Source organism: Alosa pseudoharengus, unplaced genomic scaffold, assembly GCF_046254945.1.
Source record: "Alosa pseudoharengus isolate Yale_2024_CS ecotype anadromous, Long Island Sound unplaced genomic scaffold, YU_APseudo_1.1 YU_APseudo_1.1_scf_6, whole genome shotgun sequence".
NCBI classification, from domain to species: Eukaryota; Metazoa; Chordata; class Actinopteri; order Clupeiformes; family Clupeidae; genus Alosa; species Alosa pseudoharengus.
Window position 1 is genome coordinate 16,449,169 of NW_027468848.1, and position 20,180 is coordinate 16,469,348.

A 20,180-nucleotide genomic window follows, 5' to 3' on the forward strand; every position below is an offset into this window, starting at 1 on the left:
CTAACCAGCAGACTGCATCCCCTCGTGTAATTCCTCGGAATAGGCCTTTATCACGGCAGCCGAAGTAGGAAGTGAACAGCCCTGCTCCTGTGAGCACAGGTGTTTCTAATTAAGTGTCAGATTCGGCCACAGTTACTTCAACCAGAGGCCTCGTTAATGTTTTTAGGAACACCTGTGGTTTGCCTGCCAACAGGAAACTGAACAGCCCTGCTTCAGCTGCCGTGATAAAGGCCTATTGCATTTCTAGTTAAAAGTGTATTTTTCCCCCATAGACTTGAATGGGGGCTGTGATGTCATAATAGAGCCAGCTGCGCTCGTTAAGTAGTTCTCAGAGCAGTTCCCAGGCTAATCAGAACACTGGCACAGGTGTCACCTGTGAGGAATTCAACTGTCTCAGCCTCTAAGCATACAATCTAGCTTTACCTGAACTACACATCCTGTTAAAGTGTTTCCTGTGTGTCAAAATAAAAGTCCCAGCCATATATCATGCATTCAGCATTAAATCTCCAGAACGGCTTGACGTACATGCTTCAAATTTGGTACGAGTGTTTTTATGGACTCAAAGATGAAGTGAGTTGAAGGTTGAAGGTCAAATGTCAAGTGTGTGATATCTGAATAATGCCATGTCACACAAGATTCAAATTTGGTTACTCCAAAAGCACCTTTGCAGGTATCACAATTACCCTACCAACAGCCCCACCAACACACTAACCAGCAGACTGCATCCCCTCGTGTAATTCCTCGGAATTGCATTTCTAGTTTCCAATATAACTTCCCCTCTGTTTCTCTATAAATGTCACAAAATGCTCTATTACTGAGGAAATATATCCCTTATTTTCAAAGCCCAATATTGAAAAATAATTTGACTTGGTACACGATCTATGCCAGGTCTCTGGGCTATCCGCTATGGTGATTTCAATGGTTAGATTGATTTGTTTAGATCCAGTGAAAATGCTGCCTTGACAACGCTACGTCATGGCTTCGGTGTTCCAAAAAGCCTCTGTCAGAAGTCTGTCACTTTTACAGTCTGTGATAAAACACTTTGTGTTGTTGAAACGTTATGGATATTAGAAAGTTTTTCAAAAGACCACCCAGCTCCGTTCAAGCAACAGCATCGCCCAGTGAACTGACGGATGGTGTTGTTTCAGGTTGGTGATTTCACGTTAAGAGCTTTCAGTCAGTTAGGCAGGCTAACGTTAGGCTACTTGGCTAGCTCCCTAAATGCTTAACGTTAACGTTAAATGTCCTCGTTCGTCGGCGGAAAAGGCAAATTCAGTACTCTCATAGGCTAGCTAAGCCTACTGCAGAATAAGAAATTCCAGCTCCCAAAAAAAAGTGATCCTCGTCTTGTAATAAATTAGGCTACACTGTTTTGAAATATCAGAAAACCCCATTAACAGTTATCTGCCCATGTCAACTTTTCAGTGTCATATGTTGCACAAAAGAATGTTAACTGTTAGCCTACCTTAAAACCTTGTGGATATCCTATCCACCACCACAGATCTTATAATCCAAGAGTCCACATAAATATAAAAGTCATGTTATGTTGTTTTGGCTGCCTAACTAATTATTAACTAAAAAAAAACATTACAATGATATATTGAGAGGAAAGGGCCCTTTCCATAAGTGTGTTAATCAAGCACCATGCAGTCTGCATTCATAATCTAGGTGCTTGATTTTATGCACCTGTGTAAAGGGACCTGATGAAACCTATGAATAATCTTGGTAAATTACAAAATTTATATAATTTAGAAACGCCTATGTCAAGATGATAATGCATTCCTTCTAAAATACCCTTGTATCATGATGACTGGCCATACTGTAATTCATAGTATTATGTATATTATAGTATAAGATATTCTATATATTTGTCACACAGATGAGATCAGGGAAGAGGAAGAAGAAGAATAGCAATAATAAACAATAATGTCATATCAAACAATAGCCTAATGAAAATAAACAAATACTATAATATACAAACCATAAGAAACGCTTAATTAACTAAGTACATGCTAAACAGATATGAACACATATTGCCTCTTGAAAGACCCAAAACTATAATTTTACACAGTGTGCCAGTCAGATACCTTGAATCTGTTGAATGTTAGTTTCACATTTTTTAAGTCTCAATGTGTCCATTAGTTTACACAAAATTCACTAAAATTAATTATTTAAGGGGTTATTTAAAAAAAAAATTAAATGGGCTAAGTCCCAAATGTTTACAATGTCTGGCTCCGCCCCTGGTATCAAGGCAGCGATTGCAGGCCCAAACATAAATTATCACATTGTACTGCCCACCCCACAAGCAGGCCGTCAAAAAAATGTGTCTCTGTAGGCAGCCTAGGCTCTGAGATCTGTACACAAAAACAATAGACCGCAACAGTGCTGCCAACCACTCAAAACCAAAATAAATAGTGCTCCAACCAATCACCGACACTGACGAGTTGCGCGTTTAGGAGAGTTTCAATTGCACGGGAGGGAGGGGGAGGGTGTAGCGAGCTAGCTCTCTGTTTTGTTTGAACGTCAACAGAAGTGACGCTACCCCGCCATGATACAACCTTTAATATATGCGTATCACATTCTGTGTCATATTTTCTGTTTTGAATTGTTTCATAAATGATTGCTCTTAATGTATTTGTCAACGCTAATGGTGTTTTCTGTCAATGTGGGGAATAAGAAAAAGACTTTCTTGGAAGAACACTTGTTTGCACTGATTTAACAATGCACTGAATGTACATACTCACAAACACATAGCCGCTCAAGGATTAAAGTTCTCCGTCATAGGACGGATTTCCGTCAATTTGATTTTAGAAATGTCATATTTGAGATCGATGCAGATCCGATGAGAAAAAAAATAGGAGGGGGGGGGGGACTGTCACCTTTGCTTTTCCTTTTTTAAGGCAACTACAAATATTAGGTAAATGTTTAAAGACCTAATGTTCTTGAGAACTTTCTGTGTCTCAATCCGTGACCGCTCAAGAAGATACGTCCTATACGGCCTACGTCAGCCATGAGTTTCGCTTTGTATGTTGTAGCTACACACTTGTCTCGGGCGTTTGCTTAAAAAAGAACACGTATGGAGGACTATAACGGTCTAAAAGTTGGATTATAGTGACACAATCGAGATGAGGTTGGCCAATCCGTTTAACTTTTTTGGATATGATATTGTGAGCTCTATGTGCGAATTCGGAGGCTGTGTTCTTTCCGTGCATCAATGTAGACACTTACTATCGCGAACTCTTGTCAGGGGAGGTCATTCATTTTGGGTGTCACCTATGACTTGAACAGATAGCCTGCTATGCCACCCGATGTAGGCTACTATTATTGTTACAGTTTTTAATCAATGCAACTAACATTATGTGTAAAGCGACGCAATATAAACCGTAGCCTATATGCAATTTATTATCCCGTCTGTTATGACATACAACAATGTTTTTCACAATTTGCGACGGAAGGTTTTGACTGAGCGTGTCGAGTAAGGGGGTCAGTCGTGTTTGTGACGCACAGACAGCCTTGTAGCCTATTTTGCTTAGGCCTCACTTTTAACGACAATAGGTTGTGAGTGTATGTTGACAAAAAATAACCATACAATTAAAATAGTCAACTTAAAACTTTGCTATAAAATATTATTAATTTATAGCACAAAACCATAACCAGTGGGCCTACCAGAACCTCGCATATTAGCGTCATGATTTGTGTGCGTCTATTTGGCAAGGCCACTAGCTGTCATGGATGCGTTGCTAAAGGAAGGCAGGTGTCAAAAGTTAAAAAATAAATGCAGATGGGCAGCTGTTGGAAACGGGGGAGAACTAACAAGCCATGGTGTAAAGAAATTAAAGTGCCAGGAGTTTGCTTTTGCGCGGTTCGCTGCAAGAAAATTGTTTATGGATGCAATAGGAAAACGTTTTAGCACGCCACCAATCAGAAGACCGCCATAAGGTTAACGTTCGTGCACTTCAGGACATCTTCCCTACCTGGTGCAACTAGCCACCACGACAGAGGTAGGCTACGTTTATCTATGGCTGACCGTTTTTACGTTTAGAAAGTAGGCTACGCATGTTCTTTCATAGCGCAACACGACCTGTCCTTAACCATATCGCAACCTCTTGTCAACCTTATACAATCTGTTGCTGAAGACAAAAGCGCCGTCTCCAGATTGTCGTTACAAATGCGCAGACCTCCTGCATGAGCACACACAGTATTGCTGCTCATTGGAAAACTGAGTTGTCTGTAAAACTCAAAATTACCATGTTATCATTAAATGCGGATGAGGCAACAAATGGAAATATGAACAATATCTAGAATGTTCTGATTTGTTACTTTGATGAGGAAATGGGAAGTCTTGCAAACTTGATTTTATAGATTTTACTTGGTGTTGAATTGCATATTAACAAGAAAAAAATCTCCCCTTTAAACACTTTTGGCCTGAAGTAATTAAATAAGAGTGTGTTAAAGCCTTTCTACAATATTGCTGCAGTAGAAAAGAACAGCAATGGCTAATCAGCAATGGTCAGGGATGGTACTAAAATATATTTTTGTTCATCAGGAAAACTCAATCTCAATCAAGAACACTCTCAATTCGCCTTATTCACATGGCGGCCATTGGCGGCTAAAACGAGGCTACAGGGTACACAAACCATAGGATTGTTATGTTCTATGCATTCACCTGTAGGTGGCATTAATTATATAGTAAGTGTACCCTGTAGCCTCGTTTTGGTTTAAACAATGGCCGCTGTGTGAATAAGGCGAATACTCCCTTTACTTTGCTGTTTGCATCTTTTTGTACATTAAAAACCAATAGGTCGCGACCGCAAAAGGGGTGCTATCTCTATAGGTAGATATGAACAACGTATGACTTATGGCCTGAAAAAAGTTCAGTCAAATGATTTTTTTTCACTTTAATCCCTGCATAGCCACGTTTTCACACATTCAGAATGTGAAGCTAACAGGCTATTCGACTTTTTGGTGATTAATTAGCACCAATTCAGGGATTTGAGTCAATAACTGCTGTTAACATAAATGGGAAGTGTTTGCTTGTTGAATTGTGTTCCTGTCCTGTCCTTTTTTGAAGATCTTTGTATACATTCCTAATGCAATAAAATCACAATCAAGACTTGGTGGTTCCTCTTTAGTACAATGAGTTACCTACTGTTTTGCATTCTTGTGGTAGTTTTGGGACTCCCAAGAAGTGTGAGGTGTCATTGCAAGATAAAATGAAGTTAAAATAAGAGCACAATTTAGCAAAATGAGCGCACTACTGTATTTAGTAAAACGTATACACAATTTTAATAAAATCAGCACACAATTTAGTAAAATGAGCACACAATTTACAGTTGTAGTAAAATGAGCACACGTTTTCTGGATATACACGAAAAAATATCTTGCAATGACCACTCCAGGGTTCCGTATCTGGGGTTCCGTAGTATGTTTATGGTTTTTGATCATATGAAAACTTATAATTTTTATTGAGATTTGATATTATTATTGTGAGTTATATTGCTTTTGTTATTACTATTTATATTATGCTTAATTAATGTAGGCTTTTTAGACTTTTTGACTATTATATCTCACTAATGTAGTGTTCATATACTATAAGTCGAAATACCATAAACATAAACAAAGCTGAGTTTTGATGAGGTTTTGTTGTGTTGCGTTGACATGGCTCCCTGAAAATGGAACACATTTTTCAAGTCATGGTTACTGTAAGTGCTTGATTTCTGGAAAGCCCAAGGAAACTAAAAGATGCTCTTTGCCTGAACTACTTTCTCAAAACAGTGTTGTGCTGTCTTGATGTTGCCACTGCCAGAGCAGCTCACATGGAATTGCTGACCCCTCCACACCTAAAAAGGATGTTGTTACAGTTTTCTTCCAAACAGTTCAACCTACCAAGTTGTGTCCATCCCACAGCTGGGCCTGCAGTCACACATGCCCTCATAGTTCTCATCTGCACTAATAGCTTCTCCTCCCCACAAGTTCCCATCTGCCTTTCGCTCTCCTCTCTATCTGTCAGGTCAGTGATAACAAGATGAAATACAGTATCTTCTAAGATATGTCTAGGCTACATACTGTATTATACACATGTATTTCCTTAATTTTTTGCTAATCATTATTTGTTAGCAAAGAAAATTTGTGTTAATGTGCTGGAAATTAAGTAAATTCTTTCACAGATACCCTGAGTCTGGATGGAATAAAGTCCTGTCCAGTGGCTTTATGAGTTAACAATGTGGATAGATTCTTACCCTCTCCTCTGAGACAGGGCCAATCTGAGAAGCATCAGGAGTAACATGAGTTAACAATGTGGATAGATTCTTACCCTCTCCTCTGAGACAGGGCCAATCTGAGAAGCATCAGGAGTAACATGTTTGTTTTAATAAAAGGAGTTTGCAAATGGTGGGCCATATCTACCTGACACACTTTTGCAACATATCAACCAAACTGGCAACAACTGTTGTAAGAAAAGTATTAAAATAGCAAGCAACCTGTTGTTTGTAAAAAATCACCTTATCTTCAATGACCAATCAAATATTACCAGACATAGATTTTGATTTTCCTTTGGAGCCCATAGCAGTGAGAACTTTCCATAGCTTTTTGGGCTAATGTGAGTTTGCAGTAAAAGCATCAGCATAAAATTCAGACTTTGTTTTCTGTACCTTGTAACTAGCCTGATGATGAAAGTATATTTATTTATCATAATCACAAGAAAAAGTTGACCTCTTAAACTTTTTAACCCTTGTAAGGTGTAAATATTTTTGTTACACAGCCACTCTCCATGTTGTTAGATGTTTACTTTAGCTCAATTACCAATGATATAGACATTATTTATGGTTCATATTTGACTCCTGTGAGACACATTTATGATCATTTTTGTTTTTTGTGAGAAAACAAGGAAATGTAACAATTTTGTAACTTTGTGTGGGAATTGCAGGTGCAGAAAGACAACATTCCCGCACATAGACATGTTGTCCTTAAAAAGATTATGTGATCTATTTCTAATATCTGTAATGATGAAAAAGGGATATCCAAATGCCTTGAGTGTAAAACTTTGGGTAATACTTAAGGTTAAGTCTGTATGGGATAATTAAGTATTCAAAATGCCTTATGGTTGACATTAGCCTATAACCATTCACACATAGTTGTGACAGCACTCATAAAGAGTTACATTGAAGCCATCACAGCCTAGAGTGCTGTATAAAGCCTTTTTTACCCCATCATTGCCATTGTCAAGAGGTCAAAGAAGCGTAATAATGCTCAGTGAAACTTCAAGTTGTAAAGGCTTGCAAGGTTTGCAAAGTTTTTTTTTTAAATGTTGGCCAACTGAAAAGTATGAATATGAAAAGTATGAGCCTGTACAGCACTCAATACTTAGTTGGGGCTCCTTTTGCCTGAATTACTGCAGCAATGCGGCGTGGCATGTCGATCAGTCTGTGGCACTGCTCAGGTGTTATGAGAGCCCAGGTTGCTCTGATAGTGGCCTTCAGCGCTTCTGCATTGTTGGGTCTGGCGTATCGCATCTTCCTCTTCACAATATCCCATAGATTTTCTATGGGGTTAAGGTCAGGCGAGTTTGCTGGCCAATTACGAACAGGGATACTATGGTCCTTAAACCAGGTACTGGTAGCTTTTGCACTGTGTGCAGGTGCCAAGTCCTGTTGGAAAATGAAATCTGCATCTCTATGAAGTTGGTCAGCAGCAGGAAGCATGAAGTGGATGTCATGTGAACCTTTTCACAATATTCTAATTTTCTGAGATACTGAATTTGGGGTTTTCATTTAATGATAATAATCTAATTTAGTTGTCAGTTATTATCATCAAAATTAAAAGAAATAAACACTTGAAATATATCTGTCTGTGTGAAATGAATGTACATTATACAAGTTTCACTTTTTTAATGGAATTACTGAAATAAATCAACTTTTTCATGATATTCTAATTATATGACCAGCTGTAAGTCATGGGTATGAATATACTATGTCAATAATCGCAAGGCTTTATTAATGCTTTATAACCCTTTATGGATGTATTTACCAAACTTTGATCTAATATGTTAACAAAACAATTTTTTTTTTTACCCAACATTCATATTTCTGTTTTCGGAATGATATCAAATTACCATATTTTTACACATATAATGCCTAATCTGCATATTTAAACATGATATTTCTGAAAACTTGCAATGCAAAACATATTTGTATTTACGTGAGTAAACAACTGGGCAAGTTTCATGGTGATATCTATTAGTTAATTTTTTTACCCTATTCACCTGTAGTGATTGCATGTTGATCAAAACTGTTTTTGTGCTCTGTGTGGGAATTTTCAAAATCTCTGTTGGGCTCCTAGGCTAAAATCACTCAGTCGGTTCTAAAGAAGCCTCATTGTAAAATTTGGTGTTTTTATCCACTCGGAAACAGTAGGCCTATTGCTGAATACAGTATGTGTGCACTAGCCACATCTTAATCCTCCACTTATACCTCTAGCACAATAACCTCTAGCACATGAAAATGTGCATGAAAAGAGTGGCCATTTGACTACTAGGACTACATTCGAGAGTGCCTGGTGGGCTAAAGTCCAAGAGTTATTTACCAGCAGACACGCTATTAGACAGTGACATTTCTGTGAACTGGTGTCATCAAACGTCCAGTGCAGCACTGGATAAACATCGCGCCTATAAACCTCCTGCTTTGAGGAGAGGGTGAACTTGACAGGCCTGCGCGCTGCCTGAGATCAGAGGGTTCGTGAGGGTCATCAGGCCAGATGGCCTCTATAAAAGTCAGGCCACCACGCGAGTTCTTCAGAGACGGACATCACTGTCACACAGTCTTTCTCGGAGGAAGGAGGCACGGACTTTATATTCGTACTGTTCGTCAGTCGTTTGTCGTTTTAAAAACCGCACAGTTTTGATAAATTATGGATTTATATGCCCGTTTAGCTGTGGTGTGGTGCATGGTTAAGATAGGCAACTCTGGAATTTATCCATCAAATAGTTCATCCGTCCAATGGAATCTTGACGGCCCGAGATTGGCTTTCAGTGGAGCCGCACACCACCAGCGCAACTTTCCGCTCTACATGATGCAGCTTTATCGGTCATACCGAGCAGCTGACCACGAATCTGCAGGTACCACTGAGGAGGCCAACCCTCTGCGTCAGGCCAACTCAGTTGTTAGTGTAACAGCAAAAGGTGAGAATCTCCTCTTGTTATATCTTCCCAAGTCATCCCTTGTATGTTATTAATGTTGATTTTCCATCTGTTTCCATCTTCCATCAGTAGCCTACCTGACATCGAGAGTTTTATTCAAAGTGAAAATTAACATCAACAGTGTACATTTACACTTTTAGTTTTCACTTTGAATAGAAACTATTGGTAGGCTTATATAATAACGCTTCACGTTTTATTTTTTGTCTTTGTTGGCTCTGGGGTGTCTTCTGAGCACGCAGCATCGGTCAGGCGCGCTGTCAGTGCTTATCTCAGGAGCACGGGAGTGACAGAGTGCTGATTTCACTTGAAAGAGTTTCTGCGTTTTATGTGCTCGAGCCATGTGTATTAGCCTCGGAGACGTCTGTTGAAGTCTAAACGGAGGCACAATACACATTTCCCTTCTTCTATTCCCTCTTTAGCCAGCGGGTTAACGTTCTGGTACGATTGGTAAAACTCATATGGTGAGTGGCCATAGATGCAAACACGGCCATTCGACCGTTCTTATTTGCTCTATTTGCAAAATTAGTTGTACAATTACGTTGCCGAAACAACATCAAAACCATAAGGCTTTAACTAATAGGCCTACATAAGCATGGTTCATCTTGCAGTGTAGTCACGCAGTCTAAAGCTTTACTGTTTTATCTTTTATTCCAGGATGTTATCAGGTTGGTGATCACTGGAGCATTACCTTTGACCTTACATCCTTGCTGCCAACTGACATGGTGCATCTGGCAGAGCTGCGACTCCGAGTACCAGAATTCTTTGGCTCCAAACGTGTTCTGCTGGATGTGTTCCATGCCCACAATGGCCAGGAGTTGCTACTGGGCCGAATCCGCGCCGCACCCCAGCACAGGCCGCACTCGTGGCAGGTATTCAATGTCAGTGCCCTGCTCAGGTACTGGCTGCAACAGGACCGGGCTCCACACTGGACTGAGGGAGCAGAGCTTGGGAGCGGTTGGACTGAGGAAGGCAGTGGTGATGAGATAAAGGGCACAACAGAGGGCATGACATCCACTCGCCCAGGACTCGCTCACCACAGGCCGGGAGTCAACCACGCGACGGCCGGGCGTGTGTTGATGGTGGTGTTCTCGGAGCAGCGGACTCGAAGCCCTGTCCCCAGTTTACTGCAGACGGCACAGCACTCCAAACACGTCACCCCTCAGCTGACTCCACCGGTCATTCCAAAGGAGGGCCCGCTGACCCGGAGACACAAGAGGAACCGGCTGGATCCCGAGCACCTCCCCTCACCTGAGGTCACGCCCGAGACCCCGACTCAGGCCACAGCAGAGAGTTCAGCCAGGCCACTGTGCCAACGGGTCGACATGTGGGTGGACTTTGATCAGATCGGCTGGGACCAGTGGATCGTCCATCCAAAGCGCTATAACGCCTACCGCTGTGAGGGGGAGTGTCCCTCACCACTGGATGAGAGCTTCAAGCCCACCAACCATGCATACATGCAGGTGAGTCTCACAAAATAACTGTTATAACACAACACCTATGCAAGCTGATAATTAGTTAGTACTGATTGAGTTGGGAGCCCTTTGATAGATCATCACCGAGTACTACTGTAGGTGTCTCAGTAAAGAACGCGGCCTCCTGTGCGATTAAGTAACATTCTCTCTTCTCTCCCTCCCCAGAGTTTGCTGCGGTTATACCACCCTGAGCGGGTTACGTGCCCGTCTTGTGTGCCCACACGCTTGAGCCCACTGTCTATGCTGTATTACGAGGATGATGGTGTGGTGCTTCGACATCATGAGGACATGGTGGTGGAGGAGTGTGGCTGCCAGTGATGCCAACAAACATGCACACTTGTGTCTGTCCATATATGCTCTTGAAATGCCTGAGATATTTTTTCAGGATTTTGTTTTTGCGGACACAACAACATTGAACTTTTCAAATGACTAATGAAATGAAATGACAAAAAGTATTATGAACTATGTATTGAAGTCATGTGTTATTAGCGTTTTGAATGTATATTTTAGATATGCTTTGTATTTAAATATACAAAAAAGTGGCCACTGGTACATTTCTGAAGATTTTGATATTATCCAACTATGTGTATGTAATATATTTTTATTTTGTGTTTTAATATTATTTACAAAGTCAAGTTAGCTTTTTAGAGAAATCTATGTATTTAATACAATGTATTAATATTTTATGTTTAAATGTTTCTGACTTGATCATTGGTTCAGTGCTCTGTTTTAGGGAGTGGTTGAACTTCTTTATCACAGCTCTGATATTGTATTGCAAAAATGTTGTCATAATAATAAAGTATTATATATTTCAGTCACACATTCCATGTGATTAAGTTTCATTGTTTGTAATCAAAAACTTTTTGATAAAATATCCATATCTGAACAGTCTTTTTTTGCTATTGTTCACACTCTTTTCAAAATAAAATACCTGCACACATCCGTTAATCTTTAATGCAAAATGCACTTCAATGAACAAAACATTTCATTCTCCTGATACAAAATAAGTCTATGCCACCGTAAGCAAATGTTCTATCCCATAAAAACACTTTGGGTTAGTTCAGTGAGTTGATGGTGCTGATCAACGTATGCATACTATTGTGGAACATACAATGTCTTTGCAGAAAACATAAAACCCAGGTATTAAGCTGTAATGTAGGGTAACTGTCTTGAAGAAAGTATCTAAATGTCAGCAAAATCTACTTTCAGCCTTATTAGCCTACTCAGCATTTTCCCTGAACATTGACCGAGAAAGATATTTATGAATTTCAAACTGTGGTTATTGAATTAATTTTGTATCACACCAGTGCTAAATGAGCCACAGTTTAGTGCACTTAATCAATAGTGTGAAATGTAAAAATGATCTCGGAGACAATTGTACAAAATAAGTGTACAAAACTGTAGTAGGCGGTACAGCAGTAGCACATAACTATTTTTCTAGTATACTGTAGGTCACTTCAATCTACTGTCAAATAAACGGCAATCGTTATTCTGTTACACTGACTAAGAACACTTCCATGTAGTCTAGGATTAGTGTAAGATAGGCACACTCTGACTGGATGAAGCACATTACCCTCTAAGTCTGACAGCCAGACAAGAGATCTGAACAGAGCTGTCTGGTTGAACTGGTCAGTGTCTGAGGCTGGACAGGGCAGGACAGGGCAGGACAGGACAGCAGTGTGGGAGAGCTGCCCTCCTCAAACCTCAAAAGCGCCACCAAATGTGGATTGGAACTAACCAGCCATTCAGTCGCCACACACACGCTCACCAAACACAAAAGCCCAACTCATTTGAGACTGTTTATAGTTATACAGCATGTCTGACGGGAGGTGCTCATCAGCCATTTCCTCCAAGGGCCAAGTGCAGGATGTGCTGCTGGAGAGACAGAAGGCCAGGAGAGAGGGGAGGAGTGCTGAATGAAAGCGGGGGGGGGGGAGGAGGGGGGGGGAGATGAGAGACGCCATGAGCAGGGCTGTGTTTATTTAGAGGGGGGCAGGAAGAGAAAGCTGAGAAGGGCAAGTTGAGAGTGTGAGAACTTGACTGCAAAAAGGGTTAACTGTACAATATGTGTGAATGTGTGTGTTTGTGCCTGTTGTGATTGGTTGTGAAGACTACACATGTATTCTACAGGGTTCCCACCCTTTTTCACTGTCAAAATTACAAAACCTTTCCATGACTTTTCAATGACCTTGAATTAAATTTCCATGACATTTTCACGTTACGTTACAGGGGCTGATTATGAAATGTGACTTCAACAAGATTGGTTGGTTCTCAAACTGTGGCATTGCACACACTGGTGTTCTTGGATAAGAGCCAGGTATGTATTACTGTAAGGTCAGTATTATTCATAATTATTTAAATAGCTGTCATATTTTAAGGTGTGACTGGGAAATTCTTGCTTTAAGAGTGCCTTCTCACAAAAGCATAGAATCACTGAGCTTGACTAGCTAGCTAGACGAAGCACTCTCTTTCAACAACCTGTGAGCCTACGAGGCAGTCACCTCAGTGGGGACTGCTCATTGTTCCAACACCCCATTATTCCAACGACTCAATAGTCTGACTTAAACACTGAAACACAGTTATACAATTCAAACATTTGGACTGAAACCCTGCCGACGCACATTCCCTCCATTCTATATCTAATAGAAAAGAAGTGATCGCAGTTTGTGACATAATATAGCCTATGCTACCTCCTACATATGTCCCTGGTATGACAAAATTAAATTTCATGACTTTTCCAAAACTTTCAATTCATTTACTAAATTCTATGATTTCTCCAGGCCTGGAAAATGGGATTTTACAATTCTATGACTTGAGGCTTTCCATGACCATAGGAATCCTGTCTATAGGATTTTAACATATTATTCTTAATGCTAACAAAGGCTACACCTTTAAGCAAGACAGACCATATCAAATATTGCAGTTTTTAATTGGCATCAAATGTTTGTGACAGAATGCTGGTGAGTTAGGATAAATAGTTATTAGACATGACATGACAAATGACACATGGCACCAGAGACAGGTAAGGCATTTTACAGCTGATGAGGACATGATGATCTTAAAGCGGTTCCATCAGCCGGAGCAGCAAATCAAAGGGCAACCAGAAAAGACTGGAACAGCAGGTACTGGGGGAAAGTTCAGATTTAGTGCAGGTTTAATTCTGGTTTACTTTATGCTATTGTGCAGTTTCGCGAAAACCACCGAGTTCCCATTGAGACAGCTTTCCATATGTGCTAGAGCCAACCAACAGAGTCTTTGGTCATCCTAAAGTAGTATAACTGGTTGGTGTTTTAAACCCCTTGCCGAAGAGTTTCAGAACTATTGCAGCAAATGGTTTGCACTCTTTCCGAACCCCCACCATTCACAGCTTGAAGAAATGTTTTACTTGTTTGTATAATTATATACAGTAATCTAAATATCTCCACAACCTTCAACAGTCTTCTGTGCTTTTTTGGCAGAATAAATATGAGAAATGGCTTGCTGGAGGGGAATTTGTGAGAGCATCCAGAGTCTTGTTCAGTCCTTCAGACAGCAAACCCTGACGCTGGCCCCCAGCCCAAACCCAAAGCCAGGGTAGAGAGGCTGGGTGAAGGTGGTGTGGACCCTGTGGAGGAGGGTCATTGTGGGGTCAGAGGTTGTGGGGTCGGTGACGCGGTAGAAGGCTAGCAGTCCCGCTGGTGGGTCCAGATACACGCCCACCCTCGTGGAGCCTGGCCCCGGCAGCTCTGCTTTCACCGAGTCGTGCCAAAAGATGTGCCTGGCCGGCGCGCAGATGAAGCACCAGGACTGGTCGTTGAAGCCGAACAGACACTCGTTGCCCAGGCCTTTCCTGCTGATGCCCTTGTAGGACACCACAGCCTCCACGCCACACTTCCCCATCCACTCAAACTCCCAGTAGGACTTGGTGCTCAGGGCCTCGCGGCACAGCACCTGCGGCCTGTGGTTGAAGCGCTCAGGGTGATCAGGCAGAGCCTGGTCCTGGTTGGTGGATATGGCCTCTAGGTTCCCCTCAGTCAGGTTCAGACGCTTGAAAGCAGTATTGGGATCCAGTGTCAGTTGACAGAAATCTGGTAGAATTCAGAGAAAACCTTTACTTAGCATTTTACACACAGACTCATACACTATTATTGAACATTGACTCTAATAACCATTGGCAGTCAGAGTAAACCAGTTTTATGTGGCTTTTAGAGGTATTTATGTCGATAAGTTGATTGGTGCGACTTACATTGTAAGAACTCGTCTCTGGTCTTTGGCTCAGCAGCTGGTGCAATCTGAGGCTCTGGAGAGATAAAAATTAATGGCAAATATAGGAACACATTTCCTCAAAATCAAACTTCAATATCGTACTATTATAACATTCACTCCAGTCTGTTTGGAACTGAATGGAAGCAAGAAATAATTTGTAACTTAATTTGTAAGACTCTACAACTATCATGAATAGCCTAGTGGTTAAGGAGCCAAGCAAGCCATACAGTAGTCCCAAACGTTCTGGGAGCAGTGGCCCTGGTCCTTACACGATTGACGTATGTAAGTCGCTTTAGTTAAGTGTCAGCCAAATCAACGGAAAGAATCATATATAAACATACCATAATGTCCCAAGCCACTTCATCTTAAAGCTAACTAGCATTCTAGCAACACAGGGCTAGTTTTGTGAGCAGTGGATATGGTGTTTTATAAAGATATGTGATGTCCCCGTGAGGAGTTCTTTTGCATACCATAGAGAGATATCTTGTCTATTTGCTTATTCAGCAGATCTTCGGTCCTCATTTTCACATCATTGGCAGCCCTTAAAAGGTCCTGAACAGGCAACATAGAACTGATAGTTGTGCTGGGTAATTCCTCAAGTACTGGACAGCTGCGCAGAGACTGGAATCTCTACAAACAAGAACACCATAAAGAATAAGCAAATGAAATAAAAAGCAGAAGAATTAATAATAAAGAAACAGATAGATAGATAGCTAGATAGCTCGATAGATACTTTATTGATCCCAAGGGGAAATTCAAGGAATTCAGAATTCAGAAAGGTCTTTCCATGAACTACAACTTTTACATATTATTAAAAGTACACAAGTATAATACTTCTATTTCAAGTAAGCTGCACTAAGGGCAAAGGCAAGAGCAGCACACTGATAGTTGGAGGAGGAAAGGTTCAAGAGGTAACAAGATAAAGGTTTTATTGAATGGCACTACAACAAAACCAAACAATAAGTAAATAAAGTTGGCCACACCAGTATTTACTCCTAATTATCTTTTTTACTCGTGACGTTTCGGGTGTGAACCCTTCATCAGACGGGAGAGCAAATACTAGTGTGGCGGACTTTATTTACTGATATTGTTAGACGTGTTTTATGGTTCAGCACCCAGGTTGAGATTTTGGATGTGTGTTGTTTTGTGTACATCACTCTCACTACAACAAAACCAACCATTCTTATCTTAGGACAAATACCAGTGATCTCCTCATACCTGGAGGAACTGGACGTGGTCCTCGGTGTGCGAGAGCTGCTCCAGCTCAGCTTCTCGCTGGCGCAGTGCGGAGATCTCCTGCTCCAGGCGCTCCAGGAAGCTGGCAGCCCGCTGCAGCTCGGCACGCTCCTGGGCCAGGATCACCTCCTCCAGCTTGGAGCGCCGCTTCTCAATGGACACCAGCAGCTCGCTGAAGATGCGCTCGCTGAAGCTGAGCGCTGTACCCGTGGAGGACTGTGTCACCGGGGGAGAGGAGAGGACCAAAGAGGGTAGAGGAGTTGAAAGGAGAGGAGAGGGAGAAGAGGGAAGGAGTGGAGAGGAGAGTATAGTTTCACTTCAAAAGAACACACTGTGCAAAGGAACTCGCTGTGTCCAAGAACCCAACTCAGTCTGCGTCACTGCAGAGTGCCGATTCAGTTCTACTGCATCAGAATTCAGTTCTACTGCATCAGAAACACACGCGCACACACACACACTCACACTGCAGACAGAAGCTCAGCACTCTCTGTGAGGGATAAGCACTGCACTAAAGAACTATTCTTTCAACATAACAAAAAGCTGGACTGAGAAACGTATTCATATTTCACAGCATCTCTCTCTCTCTCTCTCACACACACACACACACACACACACACACACACACACACACACACACTAAACCCTGTATACACACCAGACAGGAAAATTCACTTGACTGCATCACACATTCTGCAGTGACAAGCTTTCTCTGCATCAGGCAGGTATAAACTGCATCTCACAGCAATGCCGTGCCAATTCATCTCTTTTTAAACTGGTAATTATTTTGCTCTTAACACTTCATGTCACACTTGACAATCACTGAAGAGGTAGAGTGCACGCAACCCTTTATAATGATAGTCAATAAATCGATATTTATATCCTGTGCAGATTAGTTTAATGTTGAGTGTATTTAGTTTTGTTTTGAGTTCACTCTGTGCATACAGTGACAATTTGACATCGTGCAAAACAATGTTGCGTGCAGAATCCTCCTTCCTCCTGCTTACTTTAAGAGAGCTCATGGCATCTCTCAATTCGGCCGCCTTCTCCTCCCGCTCCTTGATGTGATGTCTGGACTTCTGCTGCTTCTTCCCAAGTTGCTTCTGTTAAACCACACACCACACATGTGCATTTTAGAGAACAGACATGCCCACACTAAAACAGCCTGTGTTTAAAACCTGTGCTAAGCACAACCTTTTATTAAATTGCACATTAACATACAAGGGCCTATAATAAGGACAAGAGCGTATCACAACCCATTGTATAAGTATTATGCATAGCAGATGCCAATGGAAAGAAGCTTTGTTATGTGCTTCATGTTTACAATGGAAGGAGCTTGTATCAGTGCTTGGTCACCTAATAAACAAACACAGACAACAATCACTGACTACAGCTGAAATCTGACCATTCACTTCAGGTTCCAGAGCTCTACACACTTTTCCAAACAATACTACTTCAAAGACTTTAACATTTCAAAGGCAAAGGAAATATGCAAGAAAATATGTTGAGCAATGTCCCCACATGCAATGAGGTCATGATTCATCATGTGGCCAGTGGATGGAATGTGACAGTGGGTGGTTATGGTTATGTATGAGCTCCCGTTCCAAGGCTTTCCAGTTGGGTATCTGAATGGTTTCAGACCATTAACTCCAATCAAAGAGAAAAGGCCAACTACATCCTTAAACGACATCTACAACAACAACAACAACAATTTAATGGGTTTTAACTGCAGTGGAATATAAAAGATGCTTGGAATGCAACATTATTTTGGACCAGGTGACCTTGAGTGACCGACTGAAATCTCTTTTGGTAGGATAATGAAGCCTATAGGATGAATATGATAAATATGTAAATAAGCAGTAATCAGTCAGTGTACCTGTTTCTCAGCTCTCTCGGTGGCGGCCGACACAGTCTTGTGTCCACTGTGCTTGTCCATGACACACTGCAGGCAGATGACCTGCTGGTCCGTGCGGCAGAACACCTCCAGCAGCTTGTCGTGTGCGTGGCAGATCTTCTCGTGCAGCTGGGCGCAGGCGTCCACCAGCTGGTGCCTCTTGACCGCGTGCAGCTCCTCGTGGCAGCTGAAGTGGCTCTGGCAGTAGGAGTCCAGGCATACCAGGCACGACTTGACTGCCTTCAGCTTGTTGCCGGAGCACACGCCGCACTCCACGTCGCCCGGTCCGGCTACGGTCAGCGCCGCGGGGCCCGAGGCCTGCTCGCCCGTGTGCTTCAGCTTCTCCACCACCTCGGCCAGCATAGCGTTGCGGCCGAGCACTGGCCGAGGGGAGAACGTCTGCCGGCACTGCGGGCAGCTGTAGATGCCTCGCTGGTCCTCCTGGTCCCAGCAGCCCTTGATGCAGCCGGTGCAGTAGCTGTGGCCGCAGGGGAGCGTCACAGGGTCCCGCAGCAGGTCCAAACACACTGGACAGCTGAACTGGTCCTGAGCCACAGCTATCAAGGCCTCCGCCATCTCTTTGGTGGAATGCAGGGACAGTCACTCAAACAGAGAGGACAGGAGGACAGAGAAAGGCTGTAGAGGGAGAGAGCGAGCAGGCAGTTAGGCTTCCTCAGCAGCTTTGAGTCAACATCCAAGAGGAGTGGCTTTTTAATATGGGGGTTTTGTTAAAGCAACATCACCCTCTCTGACATCAACTCAACCAGGTGCTGTGAAGCTTAATGTACTCCGGCAAATATCCTGCATCCTGACCGGGCAAAGACACAAACTGACTAAATAAGAGAGCTGTTTATAATTCATTGCATGCACATAATGCTGTAAAACCGCACCCTGACTATGTCTGTATGTTGGTGGGCTACGTAGACGATGTAGCCTATATAAGGTACTCGCATCCATAAAATTCGCATCTCTCAACCAGTGACAGAACCTAAATGCTTCAGGCTGGATGCGCATGTCAGTCTGCCTGTCCATCACACACCACAACAGAAGCTCCATAGGCTGTGCAGTGTCGCTTGTAAGTCGGCTGTAGTCGACTGTTTCCTCATAAAGTTAACACGCTTAATTACATACCGCTTGTAGAACAGGGGGATACAGCTGTGGACGCGAAGGCAGTGTTGATTCGCCACTTGTCCGTTGATGTTATCAGGCGCTTATCGTTCGCGCCGGCGGAAAACTGATGACTTGCAGGGATCACCCGACCATGCAGTGACAGCGGCACGGACACACGGACCCCGCCCAGCGCGCTCCCGCTGGGAAGGACAAGGGATAAACAAATCCCTTAACCGTCTCAATTCCGTCATACGATGCAATCGATGACAATCACATAGCTGTAGCCTCTCCATCATTTTCAAACAGTAATAATAGGACATAAAAGCTGTACGCGAATTACAGTGCGCGTTCCTTGAGGTGACCTGGTGCAGTGCGTCTACATCCTGACGTTTACGCTATGGCCGGGTTCAATCAACATGTTTCGCTCCATTAACTTTTATGTCGAATGCCAGGAGGTCGCTCGGGTAGAACATGTATCCGATGCTGTCAAGAATGCCTTTCTGCCCCGCCCGGCGGTCTCACATCTCCGTACAATACACAACTGTGTCTTCTTTTGGGTTGGCTACTCTGATAAAAACCCCATGTTATGTGTATTATTATCTCAAACAAAGGTAATGGGGATTTAAGCACAAAATGTTGGATGCACTAAGCCTGGACTAATCCAAGCATTATGCTATATACATATACACCAACATGTATTAGGCCTAAGTACAATTACTGAAGAAGCTGGAGGTATTCAAGATCACAATGCTACCTTTGGACATTGGACACGCGCGGGCGCGCACACACACAAACACACACACACATACACACAGTGGAATACACATTTACAAACTAATGACTACACACACTCTCCTGAGTGACACCTCTGGGGTTTAAATGAGGCTGGAGCCCTGTTATGGCACTGAGCTGTTGGACAGAGAGCACTTTTACTACACAGTCCATGAAGAGCCGTCAGCCATCAAAGAGTTTTAATGATGCAGGTGGGGGGTCCAGACAGAGGGAGAAAGGTTGGGAAGGGACACGGGGACAT

General features: G+C 42.4%; 2 protein-coding genes across 2 annotated transcripts; one reads left to right on the forward strand and one right to left on the reverse strand.

Moving 5' to 3' along the window:
• The first annotated feature begins 8,940 nt into the window (after window positions 1-8,940).
• Window positions 8,941-10,983, forward strand: spaw (southpaw). Its single transcript, XM_076271299.1, has 3 exons — window positions 8,941-9,175; window positions 9,848-10,653; window positions 10,831-10,983. The coding sequence occupies exons 1-3, from the start codon at window positions 8,941-8,943 to the stop codon at window positions 10,981-10,983; spliced, it is 1,194 nt and encodes a 397-aa protein (XP_076127414.1).
• A 2,636-nt stretch (window positions 10,984-13,619) lies between these two features.
• On the reverse strand, window positions 13,620-19,266 carry LOC143105820 (tripartite motif-containing protein 16-like). The gene is made up of 7 exons (XM_076269939.1): window positions 19,169-19,266; window positions 18,020-18,673; window positions 17,151-17,246; window positions 16,129-16,362; window positions 15,381-15,540; window positions 14,891-14,944; window positions 13,620-14,732 (listed from the first exon to the last, which is right to left on the reverse strand). Exons 2-7 carry the CDS (start codon window positions 18,611-18,613, stop codon window positions 14,182-14,184), a joined length of 1,689 nt encoding a protein of 562 aa, XP_076126054.1. The 5' UTR covers window positions 18,614-18,673; window positions 19,169-19,266; the 3' UTR covers window positions 13,620-14,181.
• Window positions 19,267-20,180: the final 914 nt, after the last annotated feature.